Source organism: Lonchura striata, chromosome 1 (genome assembly GCF_050655825.1).
Source record: "Lonchura striata isolate lonStrDom1 chromosome 1, ASM5065582v1, whole genome shotgun sequence".
NCBI lineage: Eukaryota > Metazoa > Chordata > Aves > Passeriformes > Estrildidae > Lonchura > Lonchura striata.
The window spans coordinates 70,031,496-70,048,529 of record NC_140703.1 but is presented as its reverse complement, the minus strand read 5'-3'; the positions used below and the strand labels follow the sequence as shown (position 1 = coordinate 70,048,529).

General features: G+C 44.3%; 1 protein-coding gene across 4 annotated transcripts in view; it reads right to left on the bottom strand.

Annotated features, from left to right (window-relative positions):
- Positions 1-15,371, bottom strand: part of SLC7A1 (solute carrier family 7 member 1) — a 38,940-nt gene extending 23,569 nt beyond the window's left edge. For 2 of the 4 annotated variants that reach the window (XM_085579996.1, XM_021541978.4), the window contains exon 1: positions 15,286-15,371. Coding sequence is in view for 1 of the 4 variants with exons in the window: in XM_085580005.1 (XP_085436131.1) it covers positions 1,958-2,084 (127 nt within the window). In the remaining 3 variants the exon portion in view is untranslated. Of the gene's footprint in view, positions 1-1,957; positions 4,440-4,461; positions 4,552-15,285 lie in introns of those variants that run through there. The other 2 variants (XM_085579993.1, XM_085580005.1) reach the window with 2 other exon arrangements.
- Positions 15,372-17,034: the final 1,663 nt, after the last annotated feature.

Sequence of the window (17,034 nt, the reverse complement as noted above, 5' to 3'; positions counted from 1 at the left end):
ATTTGGAAGCTCCCTTGGGCCTATCCACAGGTGTGCACAGATGTACTATGGCCATCAAGAATAAAGCAGAACTGCTTTTTATGAATAATTTGCTTAGAAGAGGGGCTATTTAATTATGACAGACTTGGAAATTAAGACCAACATCCTGCAATTGGCTTAATGCCAGCAGACAGTACTCTTCCAGCTGAACTCCAGATAAAGATATCAACTGCCTCTTTCACAAAAAACATGTCAAAGTCTGAGCATCTCTGTTGTGAATAGAATACATCCTATAACCTGCAGGTAACCAACAGGGAGCCTGCAATGCAGCCACGTTCTGTGGCCCTCACACACAGCACTGTCATTCATCCCACAGGCCACTGATCACCATCCTAAGCATCTCTCACATGTTTTCTTTGCTTTGGAAACAGCAGGTATCAAATCCACCTTTTACTTTCAATTATATTCACTGTCACTTAACAAAGAGACCTTCAATGAAGATAAGTGGCATTTTTTTCAGGAGAACAATCTTTTGGTTTAGCAGGATGCAGTGCAGACTCATTACACTTCTGCCCAAAACCTTCTATATATCATTTGTTATCTTTTCAAGTGTATCAAAGGGCGATTTTGGCAGAGATTATGATTTTTCCCTTCCTTAGAAGTTGGATCCAGCTGTGATTTCACCTTCTGAAACGGTCATCCTTGACTTTGAAGTGACCCTTTGTTCTGGGCTGCTTCCACTCCCAACCTCACTTGAAAAGATGAGCCTTTTTTTTGAATGCACAGTCAGTATTCCCATGGCATAATGCAGTCCTAATAACATAAAACAATATAAATTATTCCAGAAATGTTTCCAGATGGTACCTAATCACCTTCAAGCTGAGGAAACTTGAATCTGAATGAATATAGATGAGTTTTGTTCTGCACATGCCTAGCTCTCACCCCTGCCTTAGCTCTGGTTTCTCCGATGAGAAATGCTGAGCTGCAAGTCCCAGCCACTCAGACCCTGGGTAGGAAATGGCTTCACCCCAACTTTGGGTATCTCCATGTTCTGGCTGGAGCAGAGGTTTTGGGAGTGGTGGGAAGCAAGGACACACCCAGGTAGCCTAGCAGGGTGGACCCTGGGCCAGGGGCCACATCCTTGGGTGACTCCTGTCCCACCAAGTCAATGGCAAAGCTCCCACCAACTTCAATAGTCCAACTGCTACTGGTGTTTTATTTACAGTGCATTTTATGTTTATTACTTTTGTTCCCTGTCCAACTTTTTGTGCCTTGCCGCTATTGTATTTTCAAATAAAATAAGGTATTCTTCCTCCTTTTATCTAATGGTTACTATTATATCAGGTTGATAGATTTCCTTCCCCATTCCTCAAACCCATAAGAAAATAAGCAATCTGCCATGTGGTTGATAGCAAAAAGTAAACCATAATAAACATCTGTCCAGCTAAACATAAAACACCATGTGTAAAAATAAGCTGACAGGGCACCATTTTACATAAGCAATACTATCACTTCCTCAAAATTACAAATTGTTTCAACTTCTGAAATGCCACTCCTTACCTACTTCAAGGCATTGCTGTTTCTGAGAATTTTCTTCTCCAATTCGCAGAAGAGCATAAAACTAAAGATGATTAAGCAGAACAAGGAGTTTTCTACTAAAGAAAGAAGAAAACCGATGCCTAACCTTGCTGCATGGTCAAAAAAGTCCCCAGACATCTCCTTGAAGGATGAGTGAGCTGAAATCCTCATTCAACCTTGTCCCACATATTCTTATATCCATTTTGAAACACACAAAAATGTCTACTGCCATAAGTACCCTTCTCTCACAGCAAAGTCATGTCCTGTGGACAAACTGACATTTGTTGAAGACCAAAAGGATGTTGAGGAAAAATAGCCACCATACAGCTGTACAATCACCGCTACAAGTTTGCAGAACAAGCTTGCACTGGCACCATGCTGGTGTATTTGACAATTTCACCTTGTATTTTTAGTTCAAACATGGTCCCCAGAAAAGCATGTAGTGATGATGCCAAGCAGTTGATCAACACATCGGTAACAAACCCCTTTGGGAACTCTTTCCAAAAGGCTGATTTTGCTGCTTCCATCCCCAAGGCAGCATCATTCACACAGAAGTCCTACAGAGGAAAAGAGGTAGAAAACAACTCCTACTACTACTGTTAGCATTACAGGTATTTTTGGGGTGTCAGATTTGACTGTAGACTCCAAAAAAAGGTAATAAAGTAAGGGACCAAACTAGATCTCCTGAATGTTATCCAAAGCATCATTCAGAAAACCAAGGCACATCAGTCCTGGGTGCGATCCATTCCAATATAAAGTGAGAATTGTGGCAGATATGTCCTTCCAAAATATCTTGCCTTGGAAAACTCCAATGTTTTATGTTACTCTGCAAAAAGCAACAGAGGAGAGTCAAAATAACTACAGAGGATGCTGAGCCTTCCCAACAGATATTTTAGCACCTATCTCTAGACTTTTAGAAACAGAAGCAAAGGATGTGGCATCCTACCCTGAACTGCATCTGGCTATGTCCTTGAAGCAGCTGCAAGTGTGCCCATCAGCTTGTGCTGGAGAAGGCAGGCAGTTTAGAGAAGACGAGCTTGGGACAAATGCTGAGGACCGACTCAGAGACTTTGATTGTAGCCATTTGCAGATGCAGCCACCAGCAAAGAGGCCAGTGAAAGCAAAGGCATGACCAAGCACTATGCACAGCTGGAAGTCACCTCACTATAGCAGCAGCAATGGCAAGGAGTCCAAGGCAAAAGCCACCAAAGTAGCTGCAATTCTTTGCATTTGTTTCATTGTGTGTGAAGAGATGTTGTCCTGCTGAAGTATTTTAACTAGAAAAGAAAGGTAATGTCTATGACCTGTTAAATTGTTCCCTTCTTGATTATCATTTTTTTTTAATATGTGTGCAAATGTATGCATATATCTCAATATACATTAATCTAGATTACATTTGAGTGTATATACTTATATATATACGGACATTAATCTTAAATTATTTGCCAATTTTGTCATTAAAAGTCAAGATCAGCCACTAGCAAGGCATTTGCTACTCAAAGGAAGGGAGCCAGGCAGTTAAATACAAACAACACCTTAAACAAAGAGACACACACAGGAGTGGGTGTGCAGTGTACACAAAATACAGTCTTTTTCACCTGCTTAAAGGCACACTGCCTGTTGAAGGGAATCATATTACCTTCCTTTGTTGAGCAGATCCTTTAACACCAGGAGGGAGGTGGTGCTGGGGGACCAGCCCCTTGTCACAGATAGCTGGGCATGCTGCAGGTTTCTGTTCCTCAATCTCCTGAGTATTAGGAAAATTTTCAAAGCAGCATTGCCCACTCCTCTTCAGGTGTCTCATAGACCTGGAGGATTTCTTCCATTGGAAAAGGTGCAGTGAGGTGCTCTTTATAATCCCTATACCACCCACTGACCAGTAATCAATTACTGAAAGGTGACCACCAAATCCCACCAGACATGAAGGAGGTGCTCAAATACTGCCGTAGGAGAACACCAGGGTGCTGCAGCTCAGCCAATTGATTTCCAAACTGTCATGGCTACTGGCTGTACCAAGGTAAAAAAATCCTCTCATCCCAGGACAACTTCCAAGATGGCAAAGACCATCCTTTTGCACAAGTTCAGATAGGAATTCTTAAATTTCCCAAAATTTCAAAGCAGGCAAACTTCAGCATTTTGTCTCAATACCTGCAGAAAGTCCACCTAGGTTATTTGTGATGATACACAAAATCCATTTTGAAATGAGCAGTTATTTTTGACCAAAGGAGGGAGGTTCCTGCTGTGGAAGTAATGAAAAGAGTACTTCAAACACTCAGAATTCAATCTTCAAAATCTTCAAAATAGAAGTTGAGATGCCCTTTCTTCTGCACAAACCTCCAGCTGTGATTATCATCAAATGTGGCATACAGTAAGCCATTCAACAGGGAAAAGGTTGGATAAACACTAATTCCCCTACTGCAGAAATACACACCAACCATATCATGCTTAATTTGCAGTGGGGAATTTGATGTTCCAATCACTTTCCCACTGCGGGCACAATGAAAGGCTGGGACAGGGTACAATATCAGATCTCCACCACCCAAGTGTTGCAAAAAGATTAGAGAAATACCTTTTACACTCTAACTGGAGTGCACCCTGCCTCAAAACAGGAGCAGCCAGACACGTTTGCTTTGGCAGGGTTAAATCATGAAACCAGATCTTCCTCTCCCCAGCCTGCTGCCTATCATCCATAGCTGTACTAGAATAACCTCCTGGGGAATCATGCTGAAAACCACCACCACTGAAACAAACTCAACACTGTGACAGCTGACCAAATGGCAGGCCACCACAAACAGCAGCCAGGGCAGAGGAGAGGGAGGTGACACTTTCCAGGATAGATTCCCGTATGAGAAGCACCATCCAGTAAAAGATGCCTGCAGTGCCCTCATCCCTTTTAGCCCATACCTTGAATTTCAGCTGGTGAGGATCCTCTCAGTTCAAAACAGCATCCAGATATTTTGAGGACGACAGCAGCACATTTGCCATCCAAAGCTCCTTAGAGACAAAAAAGTTAAGGAAATGTTTTCCTGCCTAGCCACTAAAGGGCATCACACCTCTCTAATTACATGAATAACTATTTTCTGGTGAAAAAGCATCTAATTGAAAAGTCTCCCACCAGCTCTAGTACAGTCTCCTCAAATAGTTCCTCAGCATGACTTCAAATTACACCTTGCAATAAAATTGCTTGATTCAACTCCCTCAATTTGTCATAACACCGAAGGGGATTTCCACTGATAATTAAACTTCCCAAATGAAAGCCTGAGACAGACTGGCAGGGGTTCACTTGAAACAACCCATCATCCATAATCTGGCAGGGACACAGCCTTGGTATTGAGCAGAAAAAGATTAATGCTCTGGGAAACAATATTTAATAAGTGAGCTTCCATCTCCTTAAACACAGATTAAATGAAGACAGAACTTTGCTTAGCCAAAAGCCCTGGCCATGTCATTCAGCATAAACCAGTTGTGGTCCTTGGACAATGGTGCTTGGAAGAAGGTGGGAAAATGTCCCTTAGGGGATAAGGAAGTAAGTTAGACAGCAACATAAGTTGGTTTGTTATTAAAACAATAGTGGGGAAACAAACATAACATTAAGAGCCCCAACCTTCATGCAGAACAAAAAGAATCCTGTACAGACATGGGACACATCCAATCAGACTGATAGAAGAAAGGAAGAAGACTTCCCCAAACACCATTATTTTACCAGGATGAAGGGCATAGCCGTGTTGGGACTTTCAGGCACAGACAAGGGGCAGATCAAAGTGGGTATAAACAACTGGACTTTGCTATATCCCTGAGCAGCAGGGAACAGGCAGAGGCCATCAGGTAGGTCATGGAGAGCAGTGGCACTGCCAGCTGGAGGCAGGACCATGGGGCAGCTGCAGACCCTGATCACCCTTGCCAAGGAGCCCATGAGCATCCTGCCTTAGTGACAGGCTGGACCACAGACCTGTGGCCACCCCTGTGGATCAGCACGTCTGCAGATCAGATGTTTCTCAAACAGGCATGCTTCCAGCACTGCTGAACCAATTAAAAAACTGTCCCAATTTAAAAAATGCTTTCCCAATTAAAAACTTCCTCCACTACCATAAAGCGTACTGAATTGAAACAAAAGATCCCGTTCCTTTGCTGAGAAAGCAGGAGTGTTGCTTCTGTGAAAGAGAAGGAAGAGTTTGAATAGCTTTTGCAGAGAAAACACTCTGTAACAAACTTCAGAGGAACAGCTCACATAAGGGAGAACTCAGCCTGTGCTAGACACACTCATTCAGGGAGGAAGTGGAACAGAAATTGTATGTGGTCAAGTCATGGGGCTCCTTGCCTTATACCAAGGTGATTACAGACTTCTGAGAAAGGTTTTGCTATCCCTGGGTAACTGTGTATTCAAATTAAGCATTTAGAGTCAGGATGGATGGGGCTTTGAATAACCCCATGGCAGGTGGATTGTACTACATGGAACTTCAAAGATTCCTTCCAATCTAAATCATTCTAGGATTCTATGAAAATTCAAAATACACTACATCACTCCTTTAGACTTCTGCAATTAAAACAAAGTCATTAGCAAAGTAATTATAATAAATTTTTATTAATTTAGGAGTTTTTCCACTGTTTGCAGGCATTCAAGGGCTTGCCCCATGCAGAACTCCAAGTGAGACCTGCCAATCCTGCACCCTTGGTGTGGCTGTCGAAGGGTGACTCAACACAGTGGAATAATTAAGAAAAACTTCCTCTTTTTTTTAGAAACTGAAGTTAATTTCTCACTGAACACACCAGCTGAATTAAAAAATATATTACAGCTTTCTGAGGGTACTTGCATGACTACAGATCTAATACTAAAGCTTTTTGCAACAGTGATTTACACCATACAAAAGAGACGCTGACTGTGACAGAAGTTAAAATGTTTGCTTTTCAATTCAGTATTCCCACATTCCAACCATAACTCAAGGGCTGGGGAAGGATCAGCTCCTTCCAAGCATCACGTGCTCATCACTGCAGGCACAGACAAGCACTCCACACCCCTTGCTTGCCTGGTGCGTACAGCAGACACATCCTTTCCTGCAGCGGAGAAGCTGGTGCATGTCTGCAGTTCCCTGGGTGCCTCTTCCAAGTAATTCCCACTGTTGAGTTCTTCAGAAAGGTCTTCCCCTAATAGGCAGTGCCCTGATGCACACTGGAATGAAAGCAATGACTGAATCCTACCACCTGATCCAACTATACTGCCCATCGACCAGATCTACCCCAGGGTCACTCAGTGCTGAAGGAGACAACAGTGCACGACTTGGATGGGCCACGAGTGCCTCAGCTGCCTTGGAACAGCATGAGAAGCTCCCACAAGAGGAAGCCCTAAATGAGGCAGCCTGGTAGCCCCATCGAAGGCAGAGGGGCATGCTGAGCACCAATGGTGTGGCCATGCTCCCAACGTAACTGGGATATGGCAACGTGCCAACTTGTTGGGCCAGTAAATAACTCCCCTTCCCCGCCAGTCCATGACACGTGGCTCACCAGGGACCATCATTTTGGGATGGGAATTGGTTGCACAGGTCACAGAGCCTGGCTACCAGGTCTGCAGGATATGCCTACATCAGCGTAGCCTTGACACACATGCACAGAAAAATGGGAGCTGAGGAGGGTGCAAGGAGGTGGGGCAGAGGAGATAAAAGTATGGGGCTATGTGGAAAAAAATTCAGTCGCAAAGGTGTTTTGCAAATAATCCCACAAGCCATCACTGCAAAGACTTCACAGCTCCTAAACTGATGGATTTACAACAAAATGCCTTGGAAAACTGCATCTGTTTTAGGCATTTAAATATAAATTCAGTACAGAACATGGCAAATCATACAAGCATCATGTTTGATTAGTATGTCAGTGGAGTAACCAACCATTCCTGTTTTCACAGACAGTATGACAACCTAGTTTTCATATATTCTACTTAAATAAATCTCATCAGAAAAGTGCTAGAACACTGATGTGGAATTAAATTTCACAGTGAGGTAGGTGTGGAGGATTTTTTGCTTTGGGTAAGTACTCTTTTCTTAGGCACACATTCACCATTCAGCTTTCTCCTGCTCCAGAACAGGAAAGCTGTTGTTTAAGTAGAGTTTTGCCTCCACCTAACCCAAACATTCATAGCTGCATGGCTGCTGATAGGGAAGGACTGGGGACAAGAGGCACCCAAACACAACCCATTTCATATTTATCTCAGAACTTCTATCAAAAGCATGACAAAAAACTTCCTGCTCCTTTTTTGGATCAAAGCAAAACTTTATGAAGTTTGTAAGATTTTAAGGGTTTTTTTCCCCTCAAAAAGCAAAGATGACACTAACCTACCAAACTGTAAGCCAGACCATGAGCCACATATTTCAGATCTCACTGCTGCCACACAGAAGGATCCTGCACAACCTCAACACAGGGCTCCACACTGGCCAGCCCCACCAGGGGTTTGGGCAGAAAGCTGCTGGATGTGATAGTTGAAGGAGCAGTGACAGCAGGGACAATACAGTGATACCAGGAGATAAGAAATACAAAAATTTGGCAGACTTGGCCTGAACTTAGACACTGCAAAATGCCAGGCAGGCTCAGCTTCCTGGTTTGCACAAGGATGAGCAGTACTTTGTAGCCATCCTTACAGTTTATTCTGCCATCTATGTGGCAGAAAACCAGCTCGTGTAACTCGCATGTCTCCATGAAGAAAGCTTGTTTAGGCTCCCTTGGAGGCAGAAGTCAACTTAGAGAAGTAATTAACTCCTGTGAGCAAAAAAACAGATTTGTCATCTACTTTTTATTCAACCCCATCAGTGTAGTAGTTATCCAATCTGTAGGCTAAAATCTTACTCAGTTTTCAGAATGTATTGGAATTGCCACCTGAACCTCCCTGCCCTTCATGCAGAAGCCTGGTCTGCCCCAAAAAATGCTCCTGCAACCCAGAAACAGAGGTAAATGAAGCCACTCAGCACACAGTCCTGTCAAGTGAAGTTATACTGCTATTCTTAAAAATATTTGTGTCCTTATTAGCAAAATACAGTGTTTGGAGTAAGTAATCACTTTTATTGGGAGGAAAATTTTTAATATCATCTAGTCTGCTGAACTTTTTAAAACAATGTTATATTTATCCACCTCATTATTCTGGCATCAAAGGAAATCAATCCTAATTATGTTTATGGGACTGAGGGAATAGACAGAGAGGCCTAGATATGACAGTATTGGAGAAGTGTGGTGAAATTTATAATGCAACACCTCTCCAAACATATACAGTGTCATCTCTCCCATGTCACTTACCTAGAACAAGAAACTTTTAAGTATAAGAAGTTCTGATGCTGCAAGGTGCTTTAAATGACAGCAAGAAGGAAACAAACAACTGGCTGTAAATATTCTGCTTAGCTCCCCTGTGCTGGGACTTGCAAAAGAAAACAAGTGGTTTAAAGCAAAGTAAGTGAAACAAATTATAATTACCATTTTCCCCCAAAAGGGTCTAAACAGGAGCATGAAAAGTAAAGCACTGCTGTTGTGTTTTTGATGGTACCCTACACCATGCTGTTCTGCTCTCCATGTATTTCCTTTGAAGGAAAAAACAGGTTGAAAAGTGTTCTAACATCTGTGATGGCTTATCTGGAGCTGCCAAAGCACAACAGTGAGGCTTCATCACTTGTTAATTTTTTTGGGCAAGCATCCTTGTGTTTCTCCACATGCCAACCAGGTTATGAGGGGCAGGATTCCCCCTGACTAGCTTCAGCTCACTCCAAAGCAGACACAGGGTATCATCTCACCCCCCTCTGTAACCAACAGGCTAATGAGACAGGCACTTCCAAGCATGAACTTTTTCCCTTTGAAGGAAAGATGGGAGCTGTGGTCCTCCAGAGGTACCTGCTTTCCCTAGCTACTGCACTAGTCCAGCAGACATCTACAAAAACTCCACCAGACAGATGCACAAGACAAGACAGGACTGCACCTAGACCCAGCTGAAGCAGAAACACCTTGATGAATTTTGACTAGTCTTTCTGTGGACACAATAAAAGGATGGTGAAAGTCTTTGAATAGTCATAGGGGTTTTAACAACTCAGTCATGCACTTTTCTCACAAGAGCAATAACTCCTGCTTATTCTTGCTTTCTTCAAAAATAATAGTGTTTTCTGGAGAAAACCTTGGATTTCAGGACTATCCAAGCATTCATCCCAGCACTTTCAAAGTAAAGCATGAACATTTCGCTTCAAGTCTTTTCCAGTTACTTAGCTGTTACACTTTTCACTGTATTGCTTGTGTTGGTACCTTTGCTGAACTATAAAGCTGCTAGAAGCCAAATTCCTGCTCCCATCTCATAGAAGTTCTCACTTCCAAAACCGCAACAAACACCTATTGTTTTTCTCCTCGGAGATGTAGCACCTCCACGCTAATCCACCATCCAGCTGATGACTTCTGGCTGTTGTGCCTTCATTTTGCTTGTGGTGCCAGAACATTCTGCTCCTCTCTGCCAGCCAACTGCACAGTCAGAATGGTCATGCCTAATGCAGCTGAGGTCAGCACGGACAGATATGCAATGGTACAGCACTTCTGCACTTCAACCTATAGCAGCCATTCTTCTCAATGGCCTCCTCTCAGCTTTTGGAAGCTATAAGCACACAAACCAGCCTGTCCCTGCAATGTGAGACAATGAGTAAGAGTCTTCACATCATGTAGGTTACAGGTCACCCAATTTTGTGAACTTTTTGGAAGGAGAAAAACAAATTAAGTGGCATGCAGCAGCACTCGTTGCATTGAGGCTTAGATCACATGGATCATCAACCAGCTATCAGGCAGTGTGCAACCTCCAGTTAAGTTCAATCAGCAACATAATGATAAAATGATATATTCTGGTTACCTCTGGTTATTCTCTCTGGACTATTTCCTAAAGATACAACACATTATTTACTTTGTTAGCTGAAACTGCTTTATAAAAACATCACTTCAACAAAACAATCTAGTTCCACAAACTCAACAACACATTTTCCAACTAGTTTAAGAATTTGTCACCTGACAAAAGCGAGCTATTCTTCACCTTAAGGAAACAGTTCATTTATCAAATCACAGTAATTTCTTGTACAGTGCATTTACTCCTGCTGCATACACATCCAAATAAACCTCCTACATCAGCATTCCCAAATGAAACTATGACTAGCATTAACGTGGACTGATTTTGTTACAGTTTGAAGCTTGTACTTTTTGTTCTCCTTCCCTTCCTATTTTCCAGGATTGATTTTGCTTACTAATTTCAGATTTCACAGTAAACAGTTTGGGACATCCTTTGGAAGCAAGTCCTGCCAGGCCCTGATGTCAGCATGCTTTACCCACAAAATTAAAAGGTAATGTTGCATGGCATCTCTTCCATAGCAACGGAGAGTGGCACTACATCACAACTCAGGGTAAACTCACCTTTGGTTTAATCAAACCACTGAGTCAACGTGGTCCACTGCCAAGACACAGGGCAGCACAGTTAGCAGTGCAATGTTTTACAGTCAGGTCCACACACATCCATGTGACTCACGGCACACACTTTCTCTTTTGACAGAATGTATGCCAGGAATAAGTAAATTGTCTAGCATGGGGCATTTTAAACCATCTACCTGAATCATAACTGGGGATAAACCCTGGGTAAACAAAAAACTCATTGATAATTACACTTTTTTAAACTCCAGATTGGCTTGCAATAAGCTTTCTGAAGTGTATGACTCAAATAGGCACTAAATTTCAATAAAAACAGAGCTTTCTCAGTGTAAATAAGGGTAGTAATTAAGCCAGTCCTCAAAAGCAAGATATTAAGCTAAATCCTCATCCTTGTAATTTAAAAATTAAATGAGTCACTAAGATCTACAAGGAAAGATACAAATTAATTACAAGGATCCAGAAAATAAGGTAAAAGTGAATTGTGAAATTTGTACAGCTCAGGAAAGCCTGCTGAGCTATTTCACCGCTAATATTGTGAAAAGGAGCCCAAGAGTTACTCCTCATCTCAGAAAGAGGCAGGAGAAAGAGTAAGAAAATATGATGGTAAATACTACCACTACACAGACTAATGAATTTAGTGTTTTGGTCAATATAGCATCACATGGACTTCTCAGAAAAGGGGTCAAGACATGGCACAGAAGGCACTGAGGTACAGGTAAGATTTGCAGGAAAACTGAATCAAAGATCCCATGTTACTCTGAATAAAGTTTTCTGAACTGTTTTTCACTTGAGTCAAGAAAAAAATGAAAACAACAAGACCAAAACCAAAAGCCAACAGAAACTGAAAAAATGTACCTAGAACCAAGCATCCCACAGTATTCTATTTTGGAAACTCTGAAATCAGGCACTTCTGATACTACTCGCAGGATTTATGATCCGCCACCTTGGTGATCTCCAGCAGCGTCAGTGACCCTGGCAAGGGCATCAGCTGCTGACTCACCAGCAGGGGAAGGCAGCTCCAGCCAGTTCTGCCAGGGCAAGAGGCATCAGATTTCTACAAACCACAACAGGAAGGTGTGAGCCCTAGCTCCTGATCCCTGACACCTCCAAACGACCCAGGAACCACAGACAATAGTCAAGAATCCTGCAACTAGTGGGCCCATCATATGTCAAGTGAGAGCCCCCCCTTGTTTTGTTTGACCATCAGACTCAGTTATACCTTTTTCTTTTTCTTTTTTTTTTTTAATAGGTTTTAGTAGCCAGCAACACTGCAACAACTGCACTAACAAGGGAGTGCCCAAGTACCAAAACAAACCGACCCTTATGGCAAAACTGCTGTAACTCTTCCCAAAGTCCTTGAGGTTTCCAAGAACCCCACAAGTTTTTTGAGATAAACACTTGGATCATTCATGCTTTCTTTTATACTCGGTGGAAAGCAGATGAGTACATGAGCATGTCAGGTCACAACTCATTTGCTTAAGCGTACGGGGCTGAGGTGAATCACATCCCGGAATGCCCATCCCTCTCCCGGCTAACCATTTTGGAGATGGATGAGTACATATGGCCAGATCAATGCCACCTTCAACACCATTCAACACGTGACAGATTTTCAAAGATTTTGACCTTGGGATAATGAAAGATGGGGATATAACAGGTAATGAAGAAAAAAAATCTAGGATACAGAACACCCATCCTGGGTTACTAACTTATTAACTCTGGGTCAGCACTGGCTGCAGCTGACCCCAAACAACTCTGCCCAAAGCACTGAAATATCTCCCCGCACTACGCAGCCTCACAGTGCTGATAGTCAGTAGCACTAGTTTCTCCAGAGAGTTAAATCAGCAGGATTTCCTAGCACATCCTTCAGGAGTGGCAAAGGGGCTGTGTCGCATCCCCATCTGCCTTGGTAACCAGGATGGCAGAACCAATAAATCCCATCAGGATCAAGCCAACATCTACTCAGCACATCTGCAGACAAAGTAACTCTATTTTTCTCCTGCCCCACTCTACATTGATGCTTTTAGCATCACAGATATGGGGCAAGAGAAGAAAATTAAACTTACCAGTTTGCTTTCTATTCACTTAAACCTAGGATACAATTGGAAGTGACATTTCTGAAAGGCTACCAAAGTCTTGTTAACCTGTCCTCAGGGTTAAGGAACATGCTAGATCAAGAGTGAACTAAAGGTAGCAGAGGCAGTAATTGCAGTAAGACCCCTGCCCTCCTTCACTCGAACCATATTTCTCCCTCTCTTCTTTCCCATGTACTTTTTCTTCTTTTCCCACTACTCTTTTTTTTCTCCCTCCCTCTTGCACACACCAGGCCAGCAACTGTGCACAACATTAGCTAGAGTGGAACTCACTCCTGTCATCTCAGAATCATGCTATTGTTAAGGTTGGAAAATGACTCCAAGAGGACCAAATCTAACTATTTCCTATGTCACACAACTGAAAGCAGAGACACAGAACTCAAGCATACCAACATGAGAATGAATACTACCTGCCACCTGGCAACAGACTACTCAGGAAGGAAGGAGGAAGAAAAAAAAAAAAGAAAGGAAAAGAGAAGGAAAAAAAAAGGAGTGACAGATCTTGCAAAAATACGCCTTGGAACTGGTTTCTCCAGTAACTGGTTAAACAGTTACTAGCTTCCTCTTCTCTGAGATAATGCCTTCCGATTAGAAAAGATATTGCAAGAATATACTCCATGAGGAGTGAAGAGCATATTGCATCTCAACCACACACACAACGGAAGTGCCTGAATTAGAAGCCTAGTAGACCTCAGGTTTCTGTTACACCCACTTGAAATAAGAAGTGCCTTCTGAACACGCCTCCTCACTGTTAAGCACAGCCCTATAAGCAGCAAGACTCAAAATTTTACAAATACCACCAAAAAGTGGCATAAGTCAGGGACTAAACACCAATTAGCTCCCCTGCCCAAAAAAAAGGCTTTAATTCAAAGCCAACGTGACCATCTAAAGCATGCATGTGATAGAGCACAGTCAAGGTCTGACCCTGTCAGATCACTCAAAATGCAAGATACTTCAAGTACTTGAATGCAAAGCTTGTAACTTTCAAAGCTTGTGGCAAAGCTTGCTCCTGCTTTGTTCCAGGGTCAGCACTTGCAACTACGGAGCCTGTGCCGTTACAGTCTTTTGCATTATATGGAAAGCTTGTCCAAAAAACATGTCCAGATGGCCACTGAAGGCAACACAAGTTGGTAGAGCACCTGACCAGAAGGATAAATTTCTGCCTGTTCTTTCCAAGTGTTCATTGTATTTACCTCTAACTTGGAGACAGCAGTCAAGCATCAGCGAGTGAACTAAGGGCTTCAAGAGGCATTGCTGTGCCACTGCAGAGGGTCCCACATGACGCTTGCATTGCCATGTGTGACCACATCTTCAACACTTGTCCCCGTGGCTTAGCAGAGCCCACAGAGGCAGGCAAAGGGAGGCAGGGTAGGGTATCCTTCACCATGCCGTCGTTGTTCAAGCACAAAGTAACATTTGCAAATGACCACAGGCAAGTGAGCCGGCTATCAAGTGAGTACCATTATCATCAACTCTTTGGCTCAGATCTGCAGCCTGTGTAGAGCTGCAATTGCCTTTCTGTCACGACTCTATACAGCACCTACAAAAACACCACCTTGCTCCAAAATTAAAGTTTCTAGCAGCTGACAACAGAGATAACTAGCAATTCCCAATCTAGTCTCAATCTTCCTCTCCAGCCGTAGCTACACACAATTTTCCTCTTAAGGATTTTTAGTGGGTTCCCCTTGCTCCATCACATCTGTCACCCACACATTCACACATACATATGCAGAAAACGATGAAACGCATCATCTCTTAACCAGAACATCTGCCTGCAAAGTACTGACAATCCAAACGGAGATAATTCCCTGTCCTGCTCAGAGGAGCGGGTTTGGGAGAGCAGGCTCCAAGAACTCCTGGGATACTGGGCTGGCTATGAGCCCTATGGGCGATACCCCCATTCTCGGTAAATTCTCAGTCTTCTGCAATTTGACTTAGGAAGCAAAGCACAGCACGGCAGAAAAGGGCTTCGGGACATGGCCCAGGGTCTCTCCTCGGCACCGGGGCCTTCACCTCCAGCACAGCACGCTCCCTGCGGCTGCTCGCCCCGCAGAGAAGCTAGGCAAAAGAAGGGATGGGGGTGGCGGTCAGGCGAGGCAGGGACGCGCCGCGGGGCCCGCAGCGGGCCGGGAGCGCCGCGCCGTGCCGCGCCGTGCCGCGCCGTGCCTGCTGCACCGCGCGAAATGGACGCACCGCGTGGGGCCCGCCCGCCCCGTCCCACACTCACCCAGCCGGGGGCTCGGGCAAGCGGCGAGGCAGCGCAGCCACGACCCCCGGCTCCCCGCCGCCGCCTTAGATCTCCTGCGCGGACACGCCCGCCCGGCCCTGCCTCCCAATGGATGGCAGGCGCTGTTACACGTGGTGTAGGGGTGGGCCGGGGGTAGCGGCGGGATGGAGGGGCGGCCCGGCCCCTGGGAGCCCGGCGCAGCGCCCGCGCAGCTGAACCGCGTGGCGGGGCACGGCCGCGGAGGTGGGGCAGGAAGGGGCTTCACAAGCCAGCTCCCTGCAGACGGCTCATGCCGCGCTGAAAAGCTACTCGGTTTTTCTTTTTCTCCTCGTGCTCCCTGGGAGTAGAACTGAGGGCCTGGGTTGGACTAAATCATCCATTCAGTTGTAGCACACATCGTGCTCTAAGAGCTGATGGATTCTGCAGAACGTGGTTGAGCAAGGGATGCCAGCATAAAATGGATGCACTGGGTTATCACAGAATGTTAAGGGTTCGGAATGGACCTTAAAGTTCATCCGTCCTAAACATTCCTGCTGTGGGCAGGGACACCTCCCACTCAACCAGGTTGCTCAAAGTGTTACCCAGTGTGTCCTTGAAGACTGCCAGGGTTGGGGTATCCACAGCCTCCCTGGGCAACCTCTTCCAGTGTTTCACCACTCTCAGAGTAAAAAATTTCTTTCTAATATCTAACTTAAATTCCCCCCCTTTTCAAATTTTACCCATTATTTCTTGTCCTATCACTATAGTTCCTGACAGAAAGTCCTTTTCCAGCTTCCCTGTTGGCCCCCCTAAGATACTGGAAGGCTGCTGTGAGGTCCCCACACAACCTTTTCTTCATGCTGAACAGCCCCTGATAAGCACAGTAGAACAGCATTTCACTCACTTGATAAGGAACGACTTCCTACCAAGGACAGTAGAACAGAACAGTACAGCCTTGGAGAAATAAATAAAGGATGTAAATCAGGCTAACAAAAGTCAGGCAAAATGCAAGCAGGATGCCCGATCAGCTCTGCAAGGCTGAAATAGTAGAAGTTAAGCAAAGCAATGATACTGTACTTAATCAAAAGCAGGGGTGAAAGAACATCCCCCTGAAAAGGACACTGGACTTTGATGACAGACCCCAAAGAACCAATAGAAGGTCTTTCATAAGTGTTGTGACTTTGTAAAATAAAGCCGAGGAAGTAGGGATAGCTAATGAATATGTAATCAGCGTTTATGATAAAAACTGTACACCTGACACTCAGGGCATCAGTTAGGGGAAATGTCCTCAAAAAGCCCAGCATGTTCTAATAAAGAATGCCTGCTACCTAGTACTCAGAACTGTGCTAGAAAGTTTCTATCCAGCTAATTTCAGTACCACGTCTCCCTGTCTGTCTTCACAGAAGAGGTGTCTGTCTTGGTTTACAAGATAGATTCTGCTAGGGAAGGCAGAAAAGCCTCCCTTGGAGCAGAGAATGTGAACATCTTCCCTCCAAATTATTATAATCTTGAAATTAAGGGGCTCTTAGGCAAAGATATGGGAGTAGGAATATCAGTTCTTTACTGGTATGTACAGTAAAGCGAGCAAACAACAACTACTACAGCATTAACACCAGACCGAGCCCGGAACGCGCTGACACCTTTTGGGGCGCCACTTTCCCTTCCGTGCAGTTCCGGGCACGGCCAGCGGGGGCGCTGCTGGCTGCCGACGGGCGGCGCGGGTGCGGTGACTCCCCCGCGGCTGCAGGGGGCGCTGCGGGCGGGCTCGGG